The 22,753-nt window shown below is 32.8% G+C and overlaps 1 protein-coding gene and 1 pseudogene across 1 annotated transcript; one reads left to right on the forward strand and one right to left on the reverse strand.

Annotated features, from left to right (window-relative positions):
• Positions 1–11,922: 11,922 nt before the first annotated feature.
• LOC134268436 (uncharacterized) lies at positions 11,923–14,468 on the forward strand (annotated as a pseudogene).
• A 5,762-nt stretch (positions 14,469–20,230) lies between these two features.
• LOC134268437 (fibroleukin-like) lies at positions 20,231–22,391 on the reverse strand. Its single transcript, XM_062750696.1, has 4 exons — positions 22,374–22,391; positions 21,763–21,859; positions 21,168–21,335; positions 20,231–20,820 (listed from the first exon to the last, which is right to left on the reverse strand). Exons 1-4 carry the CDS (start codon positions 22,389–22,391, stop codon positions 20,729–20,731), a joined length of 375 nt encoding a protein of 124 aa, XP_062606680.1. The 3' UTR covers positions 20,231–20,728.
• Between the last annotated feature and the right edge of the window lie 362 nt (positions 22,392–22,753).

Here is a 22,753-nt window from a genome sequence, read left to right on the forward strand (position 1 = left end):
TGCCGGCACTTTTTAAGGCTTTTTGAAGACTAATTGACAATATTTTTAAATCTTATTTCAAAATATATTTACCATGATTATGGGTAGGTGTGTGACCTACCATTTTGTCAGAAATATTTTAAAGATTTTTTTTTTATACATTCTGTTATGATATCCCTTGACCTTAAAGACGTGTTTGGGGTCAAAGGTCAAATAAGTACAGATATTTACCCTTTTTTTCTCTTGAATGTATATGTCAGGGTCCCTCTTCCTGTGTTAGACTTAAAAATAGGAAATTCTAAGTATATGTAATTATGTGTCTTCTAAAATACTACAAAAACATCACACTCAAATAATTCAATTTATTGACAAATAAATAATTTTGGTTGTAAAGTAACAACACTCTAATATCGATTTTGAGCATAATTTTGTCTTTCTGTCCCCATTCAACACAATTTAAACTCTATAACATGTACTTATAAACTTGTATGTACATTTTGTGTCATGAAAAACATTATTATTAACTTTAAACAATGTTCCTCGTACAGTGAAATACATCAAGCGGGGACATTATTGTTTACAATTTTCTTTTTTTTACAAAATGTATCAGCACAGTTCCTTACACTTTCCCATTCATTGCTGTGCCATTTTTCAAAACAATTTCTTTCGTTTGTCAAACATAAAGGGACCTCACAAGATGGACAGTAAATATGAGTTTTATAACTTGAACATTTCTTCTTCAAATAAATGGCTTCTGCATTACAATAAACATAATCCTTTTTTTATCCAATACCTGTGGAATACATTTGATAGTTGTTTTTGACCCAGAAACATTAACTCTGTCTTTTAATCCCATAAGAGACAATGCAAGTACTTCACGGACCTCGAGCTGCCCAAAAGTTGATGTACATTTTGAAGACTGATTTTCATGTGTTTTTCTAAGTTCTTGAAATAGGATATAAGAATTAACAACCATAATATCAAGTAAACGAAAAAAAAAGCAGTACTTTCCACCAGACTAAGTGCAATTGTGTTCTAATTTAAGAAGGATATTTACTAGTAAATTGATTTGATAAATCAACAGCTCCCATACATTTGTTATAATCACTAGCTACGAGAGGTTGTACAAGTTCTTTCTTAGACCATGTTAATCTTGATTTCAATGTTCTATCACAAACGGTTGTTGCTTAACCTTGATGCAAAGATGACATAAATGTTACCACTTTACAATCTTTCCATTAAACAAAAACAAATAATTTTCTCGATGCCATCCGAAATCACCTTGTCTTGCAACTTTTTCCCAACTTTTAACATCTTTCAATTCACTGGGAATAGATAAACTATTTGATTTTAACACACCAATAAGATAAACTTTCTTCTGTAACAATTCTTTGCCAAGTGCTAATGAAGTGTAAAAACAGTCTGTAAAAAATTTGTTACCTTGATCAAAAAAAGATTTACATAATATCATACTAACATTGGATGCAAGACCTTTTGTTTTACCCATAAATACTGTATTCTTCTTGTCCAAATATACCAAAAAAAATCATAAGTATATCCGGTCATATTAAAAGCGACAACCCAAAGCTTAATCCCAAATCAGACTGGCTTGTCTTTCACAATCTGTCTTATTCCGGAGTACTTGTGTTTTAAGGCGACCATTCTTTTGTCAACTGTTTCTCAAAAAGGCTGAAACAATTCTTTTGAAGTGTCTCGAACATGGTCAATTAATGCCTGTATTCTAGTTAGTTCTCTCCTGTTGAAAGGTGTATGGGTAATAATAATAATAAAAAAATAATAAGGCCTAAGGGAAGTTGAACATTTTAAAATCAAACTGATTTTTTTTATACTACTCGCACATCCACATCAAATGTAAGAATACCTTTGTCGATATCTGCTGGTGGGGTTACTTGGAGGAAGTACAAGATGGCCTGAAATCTGATACGAGACATTATGTCCTTAACAGGATTGTTCATGTACAGTGATGACGTCGACCAAAACCTGTCCAGTGACTTGAACTTGACAACAAACATGTACATAATGATGTCAAAGAATCTGAAAAAGAGGATAATGAAAATTTACACACAATGCATCACAAGAATATATCACATCCATTTTCTTCAAACTGAATTAGATCATTCCTTTCCCAGCAAGTACTACATAAATTATGTAAACTTATTTGCCATTGATCTCCAATTTTACTGAAATCTTAGTCAATGTAAATTACACAAAGTCTGAATCGATGAAAGATTTCTAATCTCCTATACAGTGCCTGGGCATACAGAAAAACTTGTTAACCAAAAGTTATTCATTTATAAGTGGCTTGATGGGGATTTGATATTCATAGCAAAAATAAGCATTTTCATTTTTTGCATTTATTTGCATTTTTGTAATTTTGTATCCCATTTGGGATATTATATCCGAAAGGGGCTTTTTTGTCTCATTTGAGGGAGTTATCCCAACTTACATGTAATAAATGGGTCCGTCAACATGCGACCTTCTGAGGACCTATCCTTGGTTACTGGGTCCAAAGCATGGGTTTGGCCTGGACGCACTTAGGGCCCCTAGACACCTTGTTTACTTAATTTAAATATCGCCCCTTAGCTCCAGTTCATGAAACAGCCCCTAGTGTGATCCTAGTCAATTGATTATACGGAGCCACAGACACTTGTTTCAATAATAAATTTTTAACCCATAGTATATTAACACACGGTATCTAACTCCGAATTACACGGTATAGCCCCCTCTCGCTGTAACGCATTCATCTCAGAGGAATTACACTTACAAACTATTTATACCTATGTAATCTACGATAATTTATCTACACAACTATATGTGGCATGCTTATCTTTATTTTCTTTAGTCTCCGTATGCAGCGTCACTACTCTACTCGCCGGATGGGAAAGTCGAACTCAACCATAAAATGGTATGTGCAAATCTCGAGCAATGAGCAAAATTAAAATATGAGTGAATATAAAAATTCAATTCCAGTGTTTGAATATTGCAGTGAAATAATAGAACTTGTTTACGCCTAATATTTCCTAAAAATATTTCGATTCTCTATTCACCTTGAATAAACGTCTCTCCCAAGGCAGAAGATATGAGTTTTGATGGTCGCCATGTTTTTTTGAAAAAGATATTCTTATCCACCCATTCTGATCCAGAGAATTGACCATTTCTGACAAATTAACTGTTCTTGTTATAAAAAATAACTTACATGGAGAGAAATATAAAACTCAGAAAGACTTTCAGCTTTTGTGACAAAACGCTACGGGGGAAGTCACGTGACCTCATATCATGTGATTCGCGCATGAGCAAAAGGGTGGCAGATTTGCATTTAAATCAGAGAGGATTAATTTAAATGAAATCAACACTGAAACAAAATATTGTGTTTTTTTATTGAAGTTATTCAATTAGTTCGCGAACTTTTTGATCACCCCTCGTTTGAGGTATGCAAATATTTTTTTTTACGAATATGAAATATGGCAATATTATTACAAATATGAAATATGGCAATATTACGACATATATGAGTTGTGTCAATGTTATTAAAAATATGAGGAGTGGCAATGTTATTACAAATATGAGGTGTCACAATCAAATTACAAATATGACGTGTTACAATAATATTACAAATATGAAGTATGCCAAAATTATTACGAAAATGAAGTACGCCAATTTAAGTATAAATACGAGATGTGGCAATATTATTATAAATATGAGGCATACAATATTATGGATATGTGCAAAATATAATTACTAGCTTGTTTTAAATGGTTTACCGAGCCAAATATCAAGGTTATTTTTAGCAAATCAACATACAATGTCACAAAAAATATTACTCTCTCCTATTTCACACAAAACAGTATATCATCATCAGCTGTTAAAATATGTTATGATGAAACAATGATATATTCACTTTTCAATTACTAGCCAAATTTTCAGACGAGTCCAAACCAAATTTGCCCTCATTCCGTTTTCATGATTTAAAGAATCTGCAATCAAAAAAAGGAAAACAAAAATCGTAGATTGCATTGGCATTCTAGGAGGTATTTTTTTTTTACATTTCTAAGAGAAGACAAAAGGAATTCAGAGTAAACTCACAGTTTAATTTTTTTATTCGATTTCCATCTTTTCACAACTTTGAGTCTCTATTGACAACAAAGGACAATCAGTGAAGAATTAATGAAGCGTCCTTACACTTAGTTAAATAGGATTGACTCGTTAGGTTCTATCCGTGGTCTATTACTGAAGGATAATTGATATACCATTTCTACTTTGCCTTATCTGGAATTTGATTTCTAAAATCAATACCATTTGTATCAATTAACATTATTTAGCGGCAAGAATATATTCAAATATCATGCATGTTAAAAATGCGTTGTCTAATTAACATACTCGTTATAGAAAACATCACTCGCAGCAGTGTGTTCACCAGAATGTTGTGTTATATGTACATGACTATAATTGACAGCTATTAATTGATAGTAAAACCAGGGCGATCATACAGACAGTTGTACGGAGTCGGTGCTGCGTTGTTTATGTTGATTTGGACACGTATGTAAGAAAACAAAACAATGTAAGTTGTTATCGTTTGACCTTTGAAGTCGTTTAGTAAACTGCAGGTATTAAAGAAAGGTGTAATAACAAATCGATGAGTCAGCCTACCTTGTCCTGTTGTATATTTTGAATTTATCAAGTGGCAACTAATTTTGTATTTACTGCTACCCGGTATATTTAAAATTTACAAGACGCCATTTTTATGAATTCTGGTTAGATGTGAAGGATCGTATTTTTTAAATGAATGTTTTAGGTTTATTGTGGAATTTTTTTTTTAATTCATGTCGAGTACCGAAAACGCACTCTTACCTAAGTACATTTTACAGGTCAGTCACGAGGCATCACAATGTAGATGATTTATCCATGTCAAACTCGCTATTTGTACTTACTTTACTTAGGCCTCTTCGTGCCAGGTGGCACATAAGGCAGCTACACAGTCTCTCAACCAAGTCCTATCCTTTGCTTTTCTTCCTACTTCTTTCCATGTCATCCCTATTTCTTTTAGCTCTTTCTCTGATGTTCTACGCCATGTTGTTTTTGGCCTGCCCCTTTTTCTCTTGCCATCTGCTGTCCAAAATATGCTCTCTCTTGTGATGTTATGATGGTCTTTCCTGAGCACATTTCCAACCCATCTCCACTTTCTTCTTACAATCTCCACCACTATGTCTTCCTGTTCTGACATCTCCCTGAGTTCGTTGTTGGAGACTATTTTTGGCCACCTGATCTTAAATATGGTCCGTAGGCAACGATTTACAAACACTCTCAGTTTCCTTGCGAGGTCTTTCCGGAGCTTCCAGCATTCTGATCCATATAATAGTATTGATTTTACGTTACTATTATAGATCCTAAGCTTTGTCCTAGTGGTCATGTAGGAGGAGGTCCAAACTGGTTTTAAGATGGCAAACACATGACGGGCTTTGTTGATTATTGATGTAATATCCTCGTCAGTACCTCCAGATGTTGTTGCAGTGCTGCCTAGGTATGTGAAGGTGTCTACATCTTCCAAACTCTCTCCATTAACTTGTACGGGGTTGTTATTCCGTGCATTGATTTTCATTATTTTGGTTTTGTTAAAGTTGATGTTTAATCCTAGACATCTAGCTGTTGTATAGCGTTTGTTCGTTTTCTCCTGAATTTGCTGATAGGTGGATGAGATGAGACATAAGTCATCGGCATAATCCAGGTCATCCAGTTTGTTGTCTATTCTCCATCTAATGCCATTTTTCTTATCTCTGGTGGATTCTCGCTATTTGTAACCGCCGCAATACACCATTAGTAGCACTAATTCAGTGCAGCATATCCTATCTGTAAATTTTTGAAATTGCAAAGAAATCTATATACTCGTATTCATTGGGCTTTTTTCAAATTCATTTTTCCTTGTATCATTATGCCATGTGGACTAGATCTTAAATTTTTGCACGACATTTTACAAGAAGTATCTTTCTGCATGTTGAATTTACATATTCAAAAACTTTATGTTGATAATGATTTAGGATTAAATATTTATTTATTCTAAATTTCAATGGAAGTTTTGTTAATGGCATAGTCCACACGTAATAAAGCTTAAAATAAAGAAAATATGTACCTTTTGTTGATGAATTCTTTAAAGTGATGCATGATTCAACCTCATTATAAATTATCAGGATGCGCTGGTTACCGGTAAGCAATAAAGCATTTTATGTTGCATTGAATACTATATGTACATGACAAAACTACTTTTGCTTTATCAACAGCATTTCCAATTTTGACACAATCCCTCTGTCCCCTCAATCAAAATTTAGAATTAAAACTTTCCATGCCTTACGAAATAAATGCTAATTATAACTGAAAGGAATTTCATTAAAAGCAGGCGAGGGACTCGTATACATAATTGATTTGTCGAATTTCATTATCTGTAATGGCTCCTGTGACGACAACCCCACCCCCCCCCTTTCATCGTTTTCAAGTGAAACGTCGATTAGCCTCGCTTTTCAACTCTTGGACGCACTTTCACTATCACAGATATTAAACTTTTTGCATGTTTTGTAAATAATTGGAATACAACAAAACAATTGATATTTTCTTAAACTAAAGAAGAAACTGAAGAATTTTGCTGCACAAAGTTTTTCTATGTGATGTTAAGAAATTATCGTAAACTTTAAGTGAATATTGCATAACCTACCAGGGAGTTGATAAAACTACGCATAAATGACTGATTTGTGCTATCTTCTGTTGGCTTTATCTTGATTAAAACAAAACACAAGACAAATGCCATAACCCGAAAGCTGGGAAGTTTCCCTATATTTTTTAAGCTATTTTTTTTTTATGACGGACTTTATAAAGTACATGCTTCCGCTAAAGAGATATTTGTTATTCAGAATTGGATATTTTACGAGTAAAATACACAAAATGCACTATGACGTCATTTGACGTTTTACATGTAAAATGATACTGCATTTGAACTCAATGTACAACAAACTGATTTTTTATACATATCAGAATGATTTATTTTTTAAATGACTTTTTGTAAAGAAAAGTTAATGTTCGATATGATCTTGGCCATAAACATGAAAAAAATGCAATAGCTTTGGGACAGATGTATGCAAGTACATGTTACATGTAGTAGTAATAGCCATTGGCCCAGATCTAGAGCTCCGATTGAGCGCACCCATTTTACTCAGAAATCCTTGTTGGATTTGTGTAATTCCTACATGTACTTAGGAACAATAAAAAAATGCAAGCATATTAATATATCCTTTCATTAACATTTGAATTGTTTTTTTTTAATTCCTAATATTTTTAGATTACGTATATTCAATGAAAAGAGATCTAGCTTCTATGAAGGTGACATGAAATATTTTGCATTTAGCCATATTTTTTTAATAATCATATGTAACAATGAAAATATATCAAAAACATCCATAATTATATTTAAATCACGGGTAATACTAGCAGGTTTTATTTTTTCTTCTTGATGGAAAATATATTTCAAGAGTACTGTACAACTATATATTCAAGAAGTGGTGTAAATCAGATGTGGATACTTAAAAACTCTAAAGAACTTTTGGACAATTTGAAATCACAAGACTTTACAAAAATCAACAGCATAAAAACTTACGACTTTTCAACTTTATACACAACAATTCCGCACGACAAATTAAAATCCAGGCTTTTTGATATCATTGACAGCTGCTTCTTCAACAAAAATGGAACTCGTAAGTTTACTTACCTCGTCATTGGTCATTTGAAAAATTATTTTGTTAAAACAGATTCTGATTGTACACATAAGTACTCTGAAGTTGACATCAAGAAGATGCTTGAGTTTCTGATTGACAATATCTATGTGGTTTTTGGAGACCAGGTATTCCAACAATCTATTGGAATTCCCATGGGTACAAATTGCGCTCCGTTATTAGCAGACTTATTTTTACATTCATATGAAGCAGAATTTATGCAAAATCTTTTGCGTGAAAAGAAAAAAAACACTTGCTGTGGCCTTCAACTCGACATTTAGATATATCGACGACGTATTGTCAATTAATAATGATAATTTCCATTCCTACGTCGACACGATATATCCTGGTGAGCTTGAGATAAAAGATACCACAGAGTCCAACACATCTGCTTCATACTTGGATATTTTACTTGAAAAAGACACAAATGGTAATCTAACAACCAAGCTATATGATAAACGTGATGACTTTAACTTTTCTATCGTCAACTTCCCTTACTTATGCAGCAATATACCCTCATCACCTGCATACGGAGTATTTATATCTCAGTTGATTCGATACGCAAGAGCATGCTCTACGTACGAACAATTTCTTAAACGAGGTAAATTATTGACAAGCAAGTTGATGAAACAAGAATATCAACAGTCTCGTTTAAAGTCATCATTTCGTAAATTCTATGGTCGATACAATGACCTTGTCAGCAAATACAATTTATCATTGAATGAAATGCTGACTGACGTTTTTCATACCAATTGTTAGTCCATTATTTATACACTGAATTGACTACGGATTTTTTGCGTTATTTCCTGATTATGACAATGAGCACACGGCGGGTGTGACCGGTCAGCAGGGGATGCTCACTCCTCCATGGCACCTGATCCCACCTCTGATGTTTCGGAGGTCCGTGTTTGCTCTGCTCTTGTTTTGTATATTTGTTTAATGGACGTTGAGATTGAATACTGTTCGTTATTTCCATATCCTTATGGCTTCATTCAAATTATCTTTTGGTTTAATAACAATGTATATTTTTACCAATTTTATCTATGTGTAAATATGTTAAGTCGGTTAACGAGCTCACCACAGCTCATGTTATTTCTGTTATATTGTATATATGTGCCGACTATAAATAAAATTTACTTGACTTGACTTGACACGTGCTTAGTACGTGAAATTAAAAAGAAGCATTTCAGAAATCTTGCAATGGGACACTATGCGAATGCTTGGCCTGCTCAACTGCGAATTGTGCAGTCAAATACTTGTACTGTAAAACACCTACTACAATTCTTCGCGTCATCTTTCATTCGTAATTTTGGAGCTTCTCTCTTTTTTGTATAAGTCGAAATTGATATGTTAAAACGGCCTATAGAGACAAATGGGTTACATTATCGATATCAATTAATGTTAATTAGACTACCAAAATAGAAAAAAAGGTGTGTCGACCCAAGCTTTGAAGAGAAAAATAATGGAGAGGTGAAGGGGGTCCAGCTCCCAAGTGTGTATAATTTTTTCAAAGACAATGCAAAATACCGGTAATTGGTTCAGGATGATTATAATTCGCGAGTTACTGTAGGTCGCAAAACTCTCGGATATTTTCACACATGAATAAAATTTGGTTTACAGTACTATTTATCTTTTACCATTTTGAATATATTTACTATCGAAAGCATTGTGGAGATGATTATATGTTGTCATGAAGTTTGAGGAATAAGCATGAAACGAAAATCTTGAAGGAATAAAGAGGAAAGAACATTTTCCTGATTTGCACCTTCTGCCTTAGGCAGGTTTCAACAGATTCGTTTAATTAAGTAAACGTTTTATAAGTTTTCCACTGTGTTATTTTTTCTTTCAAAGGTAGAGTTAAGTACCTTAAATTATAAAGTAGGGTTTAGTGTTCTTTCCTAGCTTCATTGCCCCTGCCTCAGATTCCCAGAATACTGTTATTGTTTTGTACATTGATTCTAAAATATAGCTCAGCAATATTGTTACTTTATAGCAAAATCCATACTATAACACTTAAAGCGCAATGCAATGTTAAAAGAGTTTCGCGCAGAGAGAGTTAATGGTGCGGTCAAGTTTGTTGTAATTATTGCCCCGAGTAAATAATGTAACCGCGACTAAGGTGTCAAGTTCTATATGTATAAGAATGCAAACGAATAGGAATTTTTTCTGATAAAATGTCTACATGGTAGTTGTAGTTAGTTTTATTTTATTTTTAATAATGTTATTTATTTAATTTCAGGAATTTCATTCATTCATTCATACAATTACACAAGCGCTGCGCATTAATTATATTTTGTTTAAAATTATAAACATCCCTATTTAGATAATGATTTTACCCAAAGACTATGGGTTAAGGTTAGTTTATGGATGAGTCTATTTACATAAAAAGAGTATAGGCTATATTCATCCTTTCTATTGGTCAGTTGGTATTGTATGGTCATTGTTTGTCCATCCAGGCGGGAAACCTTTGTTTTATTCTGTTCAGAGCTACTTTTTGAGAAGGGTGTTGTAAGACACTTGTTTTTGTCTATTTTCAAACCTGAGATTTATAAGAATAAATTAAAAAAACCCATAAACTGTAAGTAAACCCTTTCTTAAGCTGAATATATGATCATAAACTGAAATTAAAAGATAATGAATGAATACAGTATTTTGAAATTTTACTTGCTAAACGAGTATGAATGTGATAGAGTGAAAGTTTTGAAGTAATTAAAGTGAAGACTGAGACTGTATGTTATAATTTAATCTAATTCAGACCCAGATCTCAATTCTTAAGATCTACATGAATTAGATTAAAATTTAATTAAGAACGTCATTATCAACGTCAATAAGTACAAAATCGTACTGTGTATAGTACACTCTTAATACAGTGTACCGTTAGATTTTTCGAATATTATAAAACTGTATTAAGAATAGAGCTATGTTCTATTTCCTCATACAATGAAGCGCATTGAAGTGATAAAATTTTCCGTTTGGATGATTTTTTTGAGTCATGTTTTGAACCTCTATTATTACAGAATGACACGCCCATTTCCTTAGAAACGAACAAGAAATATTCATTGCAATGTTTTAGGACACCCCACTCTTTGCAACAAGCAATATGAGTTTCACTAAAATGGAGATTTTTAAAGTAACCAGCTTCTGTAAAACACGTATTACAACGAATTTGTACATAATTATGAATTTATCATGTTTATTGGAGTTACCATAACACATGTATTGATCGAACACGTGCTTACTCTGTGTTTATGTAGATCATCAATTGGATTGGATATTATATTGATGGAATACCTGTACTACAGGTATTCAAAAGAATCATTTGACAGATTTTTCCTTTCTAAAGAAATGGGCGTGTCATTGTATTACAATCAACGTTCCAAAGATAGCTCAGAACACGCTTCAACGACAAGTCTTATCTAACCTATTACTTTCAACCAATGAAATGTTATGACACTTGGGGCCATCCTATTTTTATCATTACTAAAAAAAGCACATGGTAAATAATAATGGTCAACTTTACAAGTAAAGACATAGAAAAACTCGTAGCTTAATGGGAAGGGGACAAGGATTTGTGAAATATATCAAGCAGCGTATAGTACGATGATAAACAATGCTATCAGAGTCTCATCCTCCATTTTTATTTCTTTAACAGAGAGAAAAAATTATGGCGGAGAGAAAACATGTTGGGATACGTAGTTTATTTACACTCTGATAAGATATGTATTAGCGTGAGTAAGAGGAAGTATTATAATACAAAAGTTTTAAAATACTTGTATTATACTACAAATCTCATCGTGTATACTGGCATTAAGACTCCTTTGATGTAGGTGAAAGTATGCTCATGCCATAACCCAACAAAAATTTCGAATTGATTTGTGACGCTTTATCACGTTTATTAGCTGTAAACCAATTTTATTCGCGAGAAATTTTAACGAGAATCTCATCATTGCGATTAATTCTCGCCTCGATCTGGTTCTTAAAGTGTATGTGATGAATAACAGATGTAGGAAGGCTTGATCGCGAAAATTGATCGTTGCGATCTAGTTTATCCCTGGTAAATCAATAAATAAAGCCGCCGCGAATTAATTTATCCCTGGCAAATGCTAAATACTGTCGTCGCGAATAAAAGTTGGTTTACAATATATGCAAGTCATTAGACTATTAGAACTGATTTACATCACAAACAAAAAATGCAGAGCAACTACCGGGAAGAAGACAACGGCCTGTGGAGACATATGATTGGACATACCTCAAGAAAATGCCTACGTACAACCAACCAAACGAAGTCTTACAATCGGACTGGTGGAAAGCCGCAGCTTTTCTAGAAATGTATTCCTTTAATGTTTTTTTTTTGTGAAATGAGAAGAGATTCTTTTCAAATTTTAAAGAAAACAGTAAAATAACTTATTTTTCAAAATAAACAACCTGATTTATTTATGTGTTCTTTTTAAACAGAGATTTTAGAAGAAGGCCACAAGATTACTATTGTACACAAAAAACACAAGTGGGAAATTGGTATCTGTGCCAAGATGAGCCATTTAAAATAAAGAAACCGTGCCGAGTCTACTCATTTGGGTGAGTTTATTAACTTATGACGAATGTGCAATATTGAGGAATCAAGAGTTTCCAAACCATCACTTGCACAATGTAACAGTGCAGATTTACAATATTATAACTTTAAAGTCCTTTTTTTTCATTCATTTTAAGTATCGCCAATGACTTTAGGTTTGATGACGCTATGGCAGAGCTTGGCTGCGAAGTCCATTCGTTTGATCCAAGGTATTGCAATACTATTTGAAGCATAATTATTTGATTACATGACTAACCAGGTGGATATTTTTCACAAATTTGTTTCTAATAAAAATCTTCTTCAATTTCAGTACATCAGAACCTTGTAAAACTTGTCACAATATGTATGTTTTGTTTTTTTGTTCATTTCTGCAGATCAAATGCAGCATACCTTATTATTACTTGGCTGCAGAACTGTAGCTCTCTGTTTGAGAAAATTCGGACAGATAAACCAGAGAGCTACAAATACAAGCGTTGTAAAAACCTTCGATTTAAGCCAACAATTTTTTTCGCTACTCTAGATATTTATTTCGTTTTGTATAAATTTCTCTGGCTTTTAGAATTGTATCCTTTAATTAATTAAATATTGAATTCTTATTTTTGATGTTTTATTAAATTATTTACCTTTTAACGGTCCTTCAGTTTTATAATGTCGGTTTAAATGAGTTCCGTTTCTACGTCCGTAACCAAAAACATTCATTTGTTATCGTTGAAAGGTAAGAAAATTATCAGGATTCTAAGTAAGATATATGATTAATTATGAAATGCCATTTTTAAAGCTGGGAACATTATAAAATATAAGAAAAAAACCGACGTGAGCGACAAAAAATCGTCCGCGTAAATAGAAGGTTTCTAAAACGCTTGGATCTGAAGCTCTCTGCCTTATCTCTCCAAATTTTCTCAAGCAGAGAGCTTTATTTCTGCGGCTGATTATAACTTATCATTTCGTCTTCAATAAATCAGAAAAATCATCGACATTTTCAGTATGAGGTGTTGGATTGTTGGACAAAATAAGAATAATTAAATTGAATGTTAAAAAACATATGACATGGTATTTTCCATTATAAAGTTTTCTCTAGCCAATACATAAGGAATAAAACAAAATATGTGGAATGTTATTATTTGCAGTTTAAATTTTTCGAATATTTCATTTGTACGAAAATATTTGTGTGTAGTCTTTAAAATTCGAGTTGTTCACCAAATTATAGCCGACTCAAGTACAAGCCAGAATACTCATTTTTGTTCAAGTCTGCTGGGGATATAAATTCACTTTGAAATACTTCTAGTATGAACACAAAAGAACACAAAAGGAATACTAGCGTAATGTTTCATCCCATTGGTCTGAGTGACCGTGTGATTCAAGATTTCAATCCCCGTCATGACATTTATGTTACCGATGATCAAAAATGGAATATGATGGATCTCCTTTCAATCATGGAAACACTAGGTCACAAAAATGTGAGTACTGTCGTCCAATCTAAAAATATCTAAATTAATTATTTAGATGGTAATCGAGCTCAAGTTGATTTTTGTTGCAGTTAAATATAACCTGTAGTCATTTATAATGACATTTAATCGTTTCGATATTATGCGATAAAACATTTAAGGAAAATGAAATGGCAAAACATAGCATTCAGTAGAGCGCGTCTGACAAAACGATCTATTTGGTGTATTCGAAAAGCTTACCAATGTCACCAATAGATATTGATACATTCATTGTAAGACAAACTATTTCCCGATCACATCTCAAAGATACTAAAATGCTTTTTCTATCCGAGGACATTTTTCTTATACATTGAAATTAATTTCACGGTTCGATCAAGTATTCGGTGTGAACACTTGTATGATGATGATTTGTTTTATTTCAGAGGGTCCTGGATCATATAAAGATAGACGTGGAGGGTCATGAGTGGTCGGTGCTGAATTATTTAATAAAAGCGGGAATGACTTCAAGAATCAGACAGTTCTGCTTGGAGTATCATATTTTTCCAGATTGGCTAAGGAAAGCCTTATATCCAGATTTACTAAATAAATATAGAATTCTGAAGGAGAAAGGATTCCACAAATATTTTACAGGCATCCAACCAATAAATCACAGACCGAAAGATTTTAATAGTTTGTTACATAAATAAAAATGTGCAAATATAATGGTTGCAATTATTGTACATGTATTACCATGTAATTAAAGAAAGAGTGCAGAAATAGAGATATTTTCTTATTTTAAATTTTCTTATATTTGAATTCTTGATGTAAAAATATATAATATATAATAAAATTTTTGATATAAAAATGTTAATTGTGTATACTATTACATCTTTATACTGATGAGGTTATAATCACTCAGTACCGGTCTGGCAGAGTAGACGTTCTATTATCATACCGGTATTTATTGACTTTGACAAAAGGATGAGAAAAGTTCTACGACTTCGATAGTCTTCTTAAACAAAGTTACATAAACTTTGTATTTATACCAGTGCAACTTTATTTCAATATTGAATCACTATTATTTGTGAAAAATACGTCGTCAGTATACTGTAAAATCACAGACTTTCGACTGGTCAAATTTTCTTGTTTTGAAGAGAAATATTCACAAAAGTTCATGAGAATTTGAATTCGTGATTGAAGATTTGTTAAGTAATAATATATGAGGAAAATGGCATTTTGCTGCGGGCATAAATTCATGGGTCTCGTCTTGAAAACCATGAAAATTAAACCCCAACGAATATTAGTGATTTCATAGTATCTTAATGGCGAGTGTAAGGCCACAGCAAGTGTTTTCTTCTTTTCACTTAAAAGATTTTGAGCAGATTCTGCTTCATATGAATACAAAAAAGGTCTAATAAGGGGCGCAATTGGTGCCAATTAGAATTCCAATAGATTGTGAGGACCGGTTCTCCAAAATCGGCATAGATAATGTAAATCAGTAAGTCGAGCATCTTTTTAATATAAACTTTGTGTGCACAATGAGATTTTTTTACAAAGTAATTTTGCAAATGACCATAGACAACGAAAGTAAATTAAAAGGTTCCATGTACCATATTTAATTAAAGAGCATTTTTCAATGATGTCAGAAAGCCAGGACTTTAATGTATCATGGTGAATAGTTTATCATAAGTTGAAAAGTTGTACGTATTTGAATTCGGTTAAATTTTGATTGTAAGTGTTTAGAAAGTTCCTTGGAATTTAGAGTATCCACATCTGGTTATACCTTTTCTCGAATATATGAAAATTTGGAGCTGTGATATTTCTTAAATTATTTACCAATAATGCAATTTAAATTGTATTCAAATCTTTGATTATTAGAAACTATAGAAAACTTTAGTACATTTATGTTTAGGGGATTTTCCGTGGAAAATTTTACTAGACGTTATGATTACACTACATAGTGTGTTTTCCCCAAAAATCCATTTTTAAACAGACCCAACTTCAACCTTTCAAATGAATGAATTCTTGAAACCATTCTCCTAACAATCATTTTTATTTTAACTAAGTACAACAACATACAAAGTTCCATATAATCGTTACTAATATTGCGGGTTCAAGTAAATACTCTCCTTTTATTTTGCTCCTCATTTAAATATAAATACATCTGTAAAAAAAAATCGGAAATACTGTTTGATAAGTGCCTGGATTAAATGAGATGTGGATACTTACTTTAAAAAATACTCAAATAACATTGAATATTTGTACAAAATCAATAACATCATAATTTACGACTTTATATAACCATTCCCTATTGTCCACTTCCTTATTTTTGTCCGAATATACCCTCTCCACCAGCATGGTATATAGCTCTGTGTTATAGTTGATTCGTCAGAACATGCTCAACACACGAACACATTATAAAACTAGACAAGCTATAAAGAAGCTAGTTAATGAAGGATATAAACAGTCTCGTTTGAAATTATTGTCGATACGATGGCCCTTTCATGTAAAAATGTCAAACACTGGTTGCGTTTTTATACTAATTGTCATTATATACAAATATTGAATTTTCTACCGATTTTACCGTTTTCCCGATCATGACGATGAGCATTCGGTGGGTATGACCAGTCGGCAGGGTATATTTTATCCTCCTTGGCTCCTGATCCCAACTCTGATATTGATGAAGATCTGTGTTTGCTCTGCTCCAGATTTGTCCCGTTTTAGTGAAATTTTGGCTTAAATTCTATTTGTTACCCCCGTTTGTTTTTAATTTAAAGAAAAGAAATCAAGCTCAAACTCTTAGAAAAAAGGAAAATTTTAAGTAGAGCAAGGACGATCCTAATAAAACATCAAAAGTTGAGGTGTGCACATTCCCCGTAGAACGATCATACATGTCATATCTATGTTTTGGTAAACTAAACTCCATAAAACTATATAAACAATTTAGTTAAAGATAATGGTCTAACGCAGGTCAGCGTATGTCTTAAGTATTGATTTAAAGTATCTTTGTTTTAAAATTCACATTAAAATTTAAAGCTCCTTATATATTCATCAATAGTTAAAGCATTAGATTGAAAAGGAACAAAGTTTTAAGCGTTTTGCAGGACTTATTTTTCTTTAAAGAAAATGTATGTTTAATTTTGATAAGAGAAGTTTTGACACAGTAAATACAAAGAATAAAAATCCTTATTTTGCCGATATATTAGAATAGTATGCAAAAATACCAAGTCATTTAAAGGATGCGTACATTTAGAATTAATAATCAGGCTCTTTTTGCTTCCAAAAAGCTTGCTTGGTAAGCTAGGTTATTCCCCCTTTCTTTTAAAGCGAGTTTTTGTACCCCACCTCCGAACACAAATAGCTTCCTACAGTCTTGTCTTTAACCTCCTTTAATCAAATTCGGCACAAACCCTCCATAAAAAATTTTTACTTCCAATTTAAGCAAGATAACGACTATTCCGTGTCTTATTTTTTTTTTTAAACCAGTAGTTGCTTGAGTACGTTAAAGGCGTATTTTATGTCTATAATTTCCCGTTTCATCTTGTAAAAGTGCTACTGTTCATGAACAATACTACCTTCTTAGATACGAGTCACTAGTCTACTATAAACCATTCATATTCCTATTGTAAAAAATTCCTATGAGTGAGAATTATTATTTCATTTTTTGTAGTAATCAATCGATTGATTTTCATGCTATTGCATTTGTTTTTTTACGAATAAGAAATGGTATTCCACTCTTTAGTAATGCTAAAACCCCATAACCCTATAACCCTATTCTATACATTGACATTAATTTAAAAGAGGGAAGGCAGAAAGTACAGTGAAATGAAATTAAAACATGTCTAATCCGACATGCACTGGGAGACAAACCTTTTGTCTGAATGAACATAAAAAAATAAAATAAAAACCTGTTTTTAATTTTTTTGTAAGATGTAAGAAAAGTGAAAAAAAATATTAGTCTACAGAGACGATGATAAAAGGAAGGAAGGAGGATACAATGTACATGTTGGTGCTAAAGTATTGAGCAAATTAGGGAAGGAAGTAGGATACAATTGACAGGTTGTTGATAAAGCATTGAGCAAATTAGGGAAAGAAATGCAGTTAATTTCCAATGCAGAAAAACAGAGAAATATACCCCAAATGGGCGCAGGAAATCTTGCGTTGTAAATTGTAATTTTTTGCATTGCATGATCGGTAGCATTATTGTCTAAAAGACTAACATATAATTATATCAATATAACGTTAAAGTTTTTGAAGCTATCTTAAAAACTTTAAAGTGCTCCAAATGATCGCAACGTTTGTTTTTACGATTATGAAGTTGTTCTTTCACAGCCTTCGTGACCTAAAAAATTATACAATCATTTGTTCTACAATTCATTGATTCGGCATTCAAAACCAGCATTTCCACACACTTTATACTTACATTGATGTACACGTGCAAGAAACGACAAATATTTGTATTTGAAAAAAAAAAATCTACGTATTTAAACTACTTTTGTTACGTGTATAAAGATGATTGACTGATAAAGTTACAAACATGTACACTGATAGAGTTACACACGTGTAGACTGATAGACTTACACACGTGTAGAATGATAGAGTTACACACGTGTAGACTGGTAGAGTTATTTACTATTTCTCCTCAGTCATCTGACCTTTCACGGGGATCAGTAAAAATATATGAAGTGTATAGAAATATTTTCTTCATTATTTATATGCTTAAAAATATATAATTAATAATAAAATGGCAACTAATAATAATACAAAACAAAAATTTTATTAAGTAGAGAGTTTATTGGGTTACTTTGATTTAGGATTTCTGGTTATAACACTATTTTCATTAAAGCACCATTTTCATTATAACATTATTTTCATTATAACACTATTTTCATTATAACACTATTTTCATTATAACACTGTTTTCATTATAACACTATTTTCATTATAACACTATTTTCAGAACGTAATAGGACTGTTCAATAAAATTAAAACACATAATACTATTTTTCAATATGTAAGCTATAACACAGTCAGTGTGGCTTTATCATCATGAGTGTCTCCTTTATCTCTACCATCTCTTACTATAAGATATAACACAGTCAGTGAGGTTTTATCATCATGAGTGTCTCCTTTATCTCTCTACCATCTCTTACTATAAGATATAACACAGTCAGTGTGGCTTTATCATCATGAGTGTCTCCTTTATCTCTCTACCATCTCTTACTATAAGATATAACACAGTCAGTGAGGTTTTATCATCATGAGTGTCTCCTTTATCTCTACCATCTCTTACTATAAGATATAACACAGTCAGTGAGGTTTGATCATCATGAGTGTCTCCTTTATCTCTCTACCATCTCTTACTATAAGATATAACACAGTCAGTGAGGCTTTATCATCATGAGTGTCTCCTTTATCTCTCTACCATCTCTTACTATAAGATATAACACAGTCAGTGAGGCTTTATCATCATGAGTGTCTCCTTTATATCTCTACCATCTCTTACTATAAGATATAACACAGTCAGTGAGGCTTTATCATCATGAGTGTCTCCTTTATCTCTCTACCATCTCTTACTATAAGATATAACACAGTCAGTGGGGCTTTATCATCATGTGTGTCTCCTTTATCTCTACCATCTCTTACTATAAGATATAACACAGTCAGTGGGGTTTTTTATCTCTCTACCATCTCTTACTACAAGATATAACACAGTCAGTGTGGTTTTATCATCATCGGAGTCTCCTTTATCTCTCTACCATCTCTTACTATAAGATATAACACAGTCAGTGTGGTTTTATCATCACGAGAGTCTCCTATCTCTACCATCTCTTACTATAAGATATAACACAGTCAGTGTGGTTTTATCATCACGAGAGTCTCCTATCTCTACCATCTCTTACTATAAGATATAACACAGTCAGTGGGGTTTTTTATCTCTCTACCATCTCTTACTACAAGATATAACACAGTCAGTGTGGTTTTATCATCATCGGAGTCTCCTTTATCTCTCTACCATCTCTTACTATAAGATATAACACAGTCAGTGTGGTTTTATCATCACGAGAGTCTCCTATCTCTACCATCTCTTACTATAAGATATAACACAGTCAGTGTGGTTTTATCATCATGAATGTCTCCTTTATCTCTCTACCATCTCTTACTATAAGATATAACACAGTCAGTGAGGCTTTATAATCATGAGTGTCTCCTTTATCTCTCTACCATCTCTTACTATAAGATATAACACAGTCAGTGTGGCTTTATCATCATGAGAGTCTCCTTTATCTCTCTACCATCTCTTACTATAAGATATAACACAGTCAGTGAGGTTTTATCATCACGAGAGTCTCCTATCTCTCTACCATCTCTTACTACAAGATATAACACAGTCAGTGAGGCTTTATCATCATGAATGTCTCCTTTATCTCTCTACCATCTCTTACTATAAGATATAACACAGTCAGTGAGGTTTTATCATCACGAGAGTCTCCTATCTCTCTACCATCTCTTACTATAAGATATAACACAGTCAGTGAGGTTTTATCATCATGAGAGTCTCCTTTATCTCTCTACCATCTCTTACTATAAGATATAACACAGTCAGTGAGGTTTTATCATCACGAGAGTCTCCTATCTCTCTACCATCTCTTACTACAAGATATAACACAGTCAGTGAGGCTTTATCATCATGAGAGTCTCCTTTATCTCTCTACCATCTCTTACTATAAGATATAACACAGTCAGTGAGGTTTTATCATCATCAGTGTCTCCTTTATCTCTCTACCATCTCTTACTATAAGATATAACACAGTCAGTGAGGTTTTATCATCATGAGTGTCTCCTTTATCTCCCCACCATCCGTCACGGTAGGCCACCATGGACTGGACCACTCTGCCGGGTACCAGGGGCCGTTGAGGTTGGCGTAGTGACAGCGGTTATACCACCAGCCTCCTCCCCCTCCCCAATAAACAGCACAGTTTCTACTCCATCTGTCGTGGTCTCTGTCTAGGGGTGGTGAACGCCATCCCGGACAGATCTCCGTCAGAATCCCCGGTGTCTAGCATACAGTCACCTACAGTTAATGATAAAATATTACACGGACACTTATTTACATATGCATTTCTCTCAATACTCACCTAACAATAGAACTGGTCCTCATAAAAGGGCATTTGGTTGTTTATTACCTGTAACTAGAAACGGACAGAAGTAACCCCCCCCCCCCCGTTCAGCGCGAAATCAATAGAACAATAAGTATTACGCTAACAAAATAAAAGGGTTTCTGGCTGTTTATCACTTGTCACTAGAAACGGACAGAACACCCTCTCCCTCTCTCTCTCTCTCTCTCTCTCACTATCTCTCTCTATCTCTCTCTCAATACTTATTGATCGACATTTACACTTTCTTTTTCCTTTTACCGACCCAGTGTCCCGGTAGCTGGTCCTCCAAGGAAGAGCCTGTAGTTGTTGGTTTCATCAGCAACAGAGAACTGGTTGTATAATTCATAGAGTTTTGTCCCATTAGTCAGTGTGATGGAAACGTAGAGGGAGGAGTTCCTTCCCTTGGTAAGTTGATGAATTACGTCATTCCCTTTAATATGTTATCATCGTGTTATATATTATGAATTTAAAAAGCCAACTTGTTTATTTTAGAATTGTTTTCATATATTGCAACATTAAATTATAAATTTACGCAAAAATTCCACTTAAGCAATAATGTAGTACATGTTTTCAAATTCAAAGTAAGGAAATCGTTACAAATAACATGAATTGATATAAAATTTATTTAAATCAAAATACAAATTAACACTGTTCATAATCAGAAAAAAACACCACCCCTTAAAGTAACAAAAGATATTATACAGTTATGTAATGGACACAATAGTAATAGCAAATCATGGATCCCGGAGAGAAGAAACTATTTATATCTATGGAAATAGTTTCCATCCCCTTTGGAGAGCCATAATTTTGCTTTTTCCTTCATAGCTATATATATTATTTTTATATTTATTAATTACCAATCCAGTAGGAATCTTTAGGATTCCCAAACCCTGTCTTGTACTCCGCCCATGTTCTGATGAATCTCACGGATCCGCTCACCCGCTTCTGGATTGCCTAGAGATTTATGAATTATATAGATCTATTAATGAGAGTCGTGAAAATGCGTGTGAGTTACGTTAGAATGGAACTATGTTTCAAATACGTTATTCAATAAAATAATCATTCAAAATGTGCCTGTTTTTTTAAGTTCTAATATATGCAATGTTTACCTATGCTTTTTTAAATCAAAGGTTTTTATACAAAACTCTTATTACATCATATTTATCCCAACAGCTATTTAAATTAAAAATATGGTTTAATTTTATTTGATGAAAATGTTATCCTTCTTTCTAAAAACATAAACTCTAAAAATAATATTATATTCATGTAAATCAGGCTAGAATCATTCAATGTTCATACAGTGCCAATTTTTGTTGGATTTTTTAAAAAGATTTATTATCAATTTTAAAATGTTAAATTAGTAAAACATAAAAAAAATAGAGGCTTAAATTGTTGAGCTAAAAAGAGGGAGACAGTGAGAGAGAGAAGGGGGAAGAACAGAGAGAGAGAGATAGATCTTACCATCCACCCTCCGCCTTATCACCATATCACAATTAACGCTCACCTGGCTTTTGTTACCAAAGGGATATATTTCATAAATACCAGATTGTGCTTGTCCGCTTACATATAGGTCCTTACAATCTGAATTTAGTTTGGATTCTATACGTAAAGACTGAGAGACACTGAGGATATTATTACATCGTCAAATTCCTATCATCATATAAATAAACCAGCGATATGTTATAAATAATATTTCTCACTTTTTTAAAGCTTTAAAATAAAAAGAAACCTTAATAATTACGAATATACATACATGTTTGTATGTTTAGAGATGATATATTTATTTACATTTGCAAATAAATTCCTTACATAAAATAATTTGAACATTTTGTGTCTTTTCTCATTTTA

The sequence above is a fragment of the Saccostrea cucullata genome, unplaced genomic scaffold, assembly GCF_032062105.1.
Source record: "Saccostrea cucullata isolate Sc308-1 unplaced genomic scaffold, CSIRO_AGI_Scuc_v1 ctg9697, whole genome shotgun sequence".
Classification (NCBI taxonomy): Eukaryota; Metazoa; Mollusca; class Bivalvia; order Ostreida; family Ostreidae; genus Saccostrea; species Saccostrea cuccullata.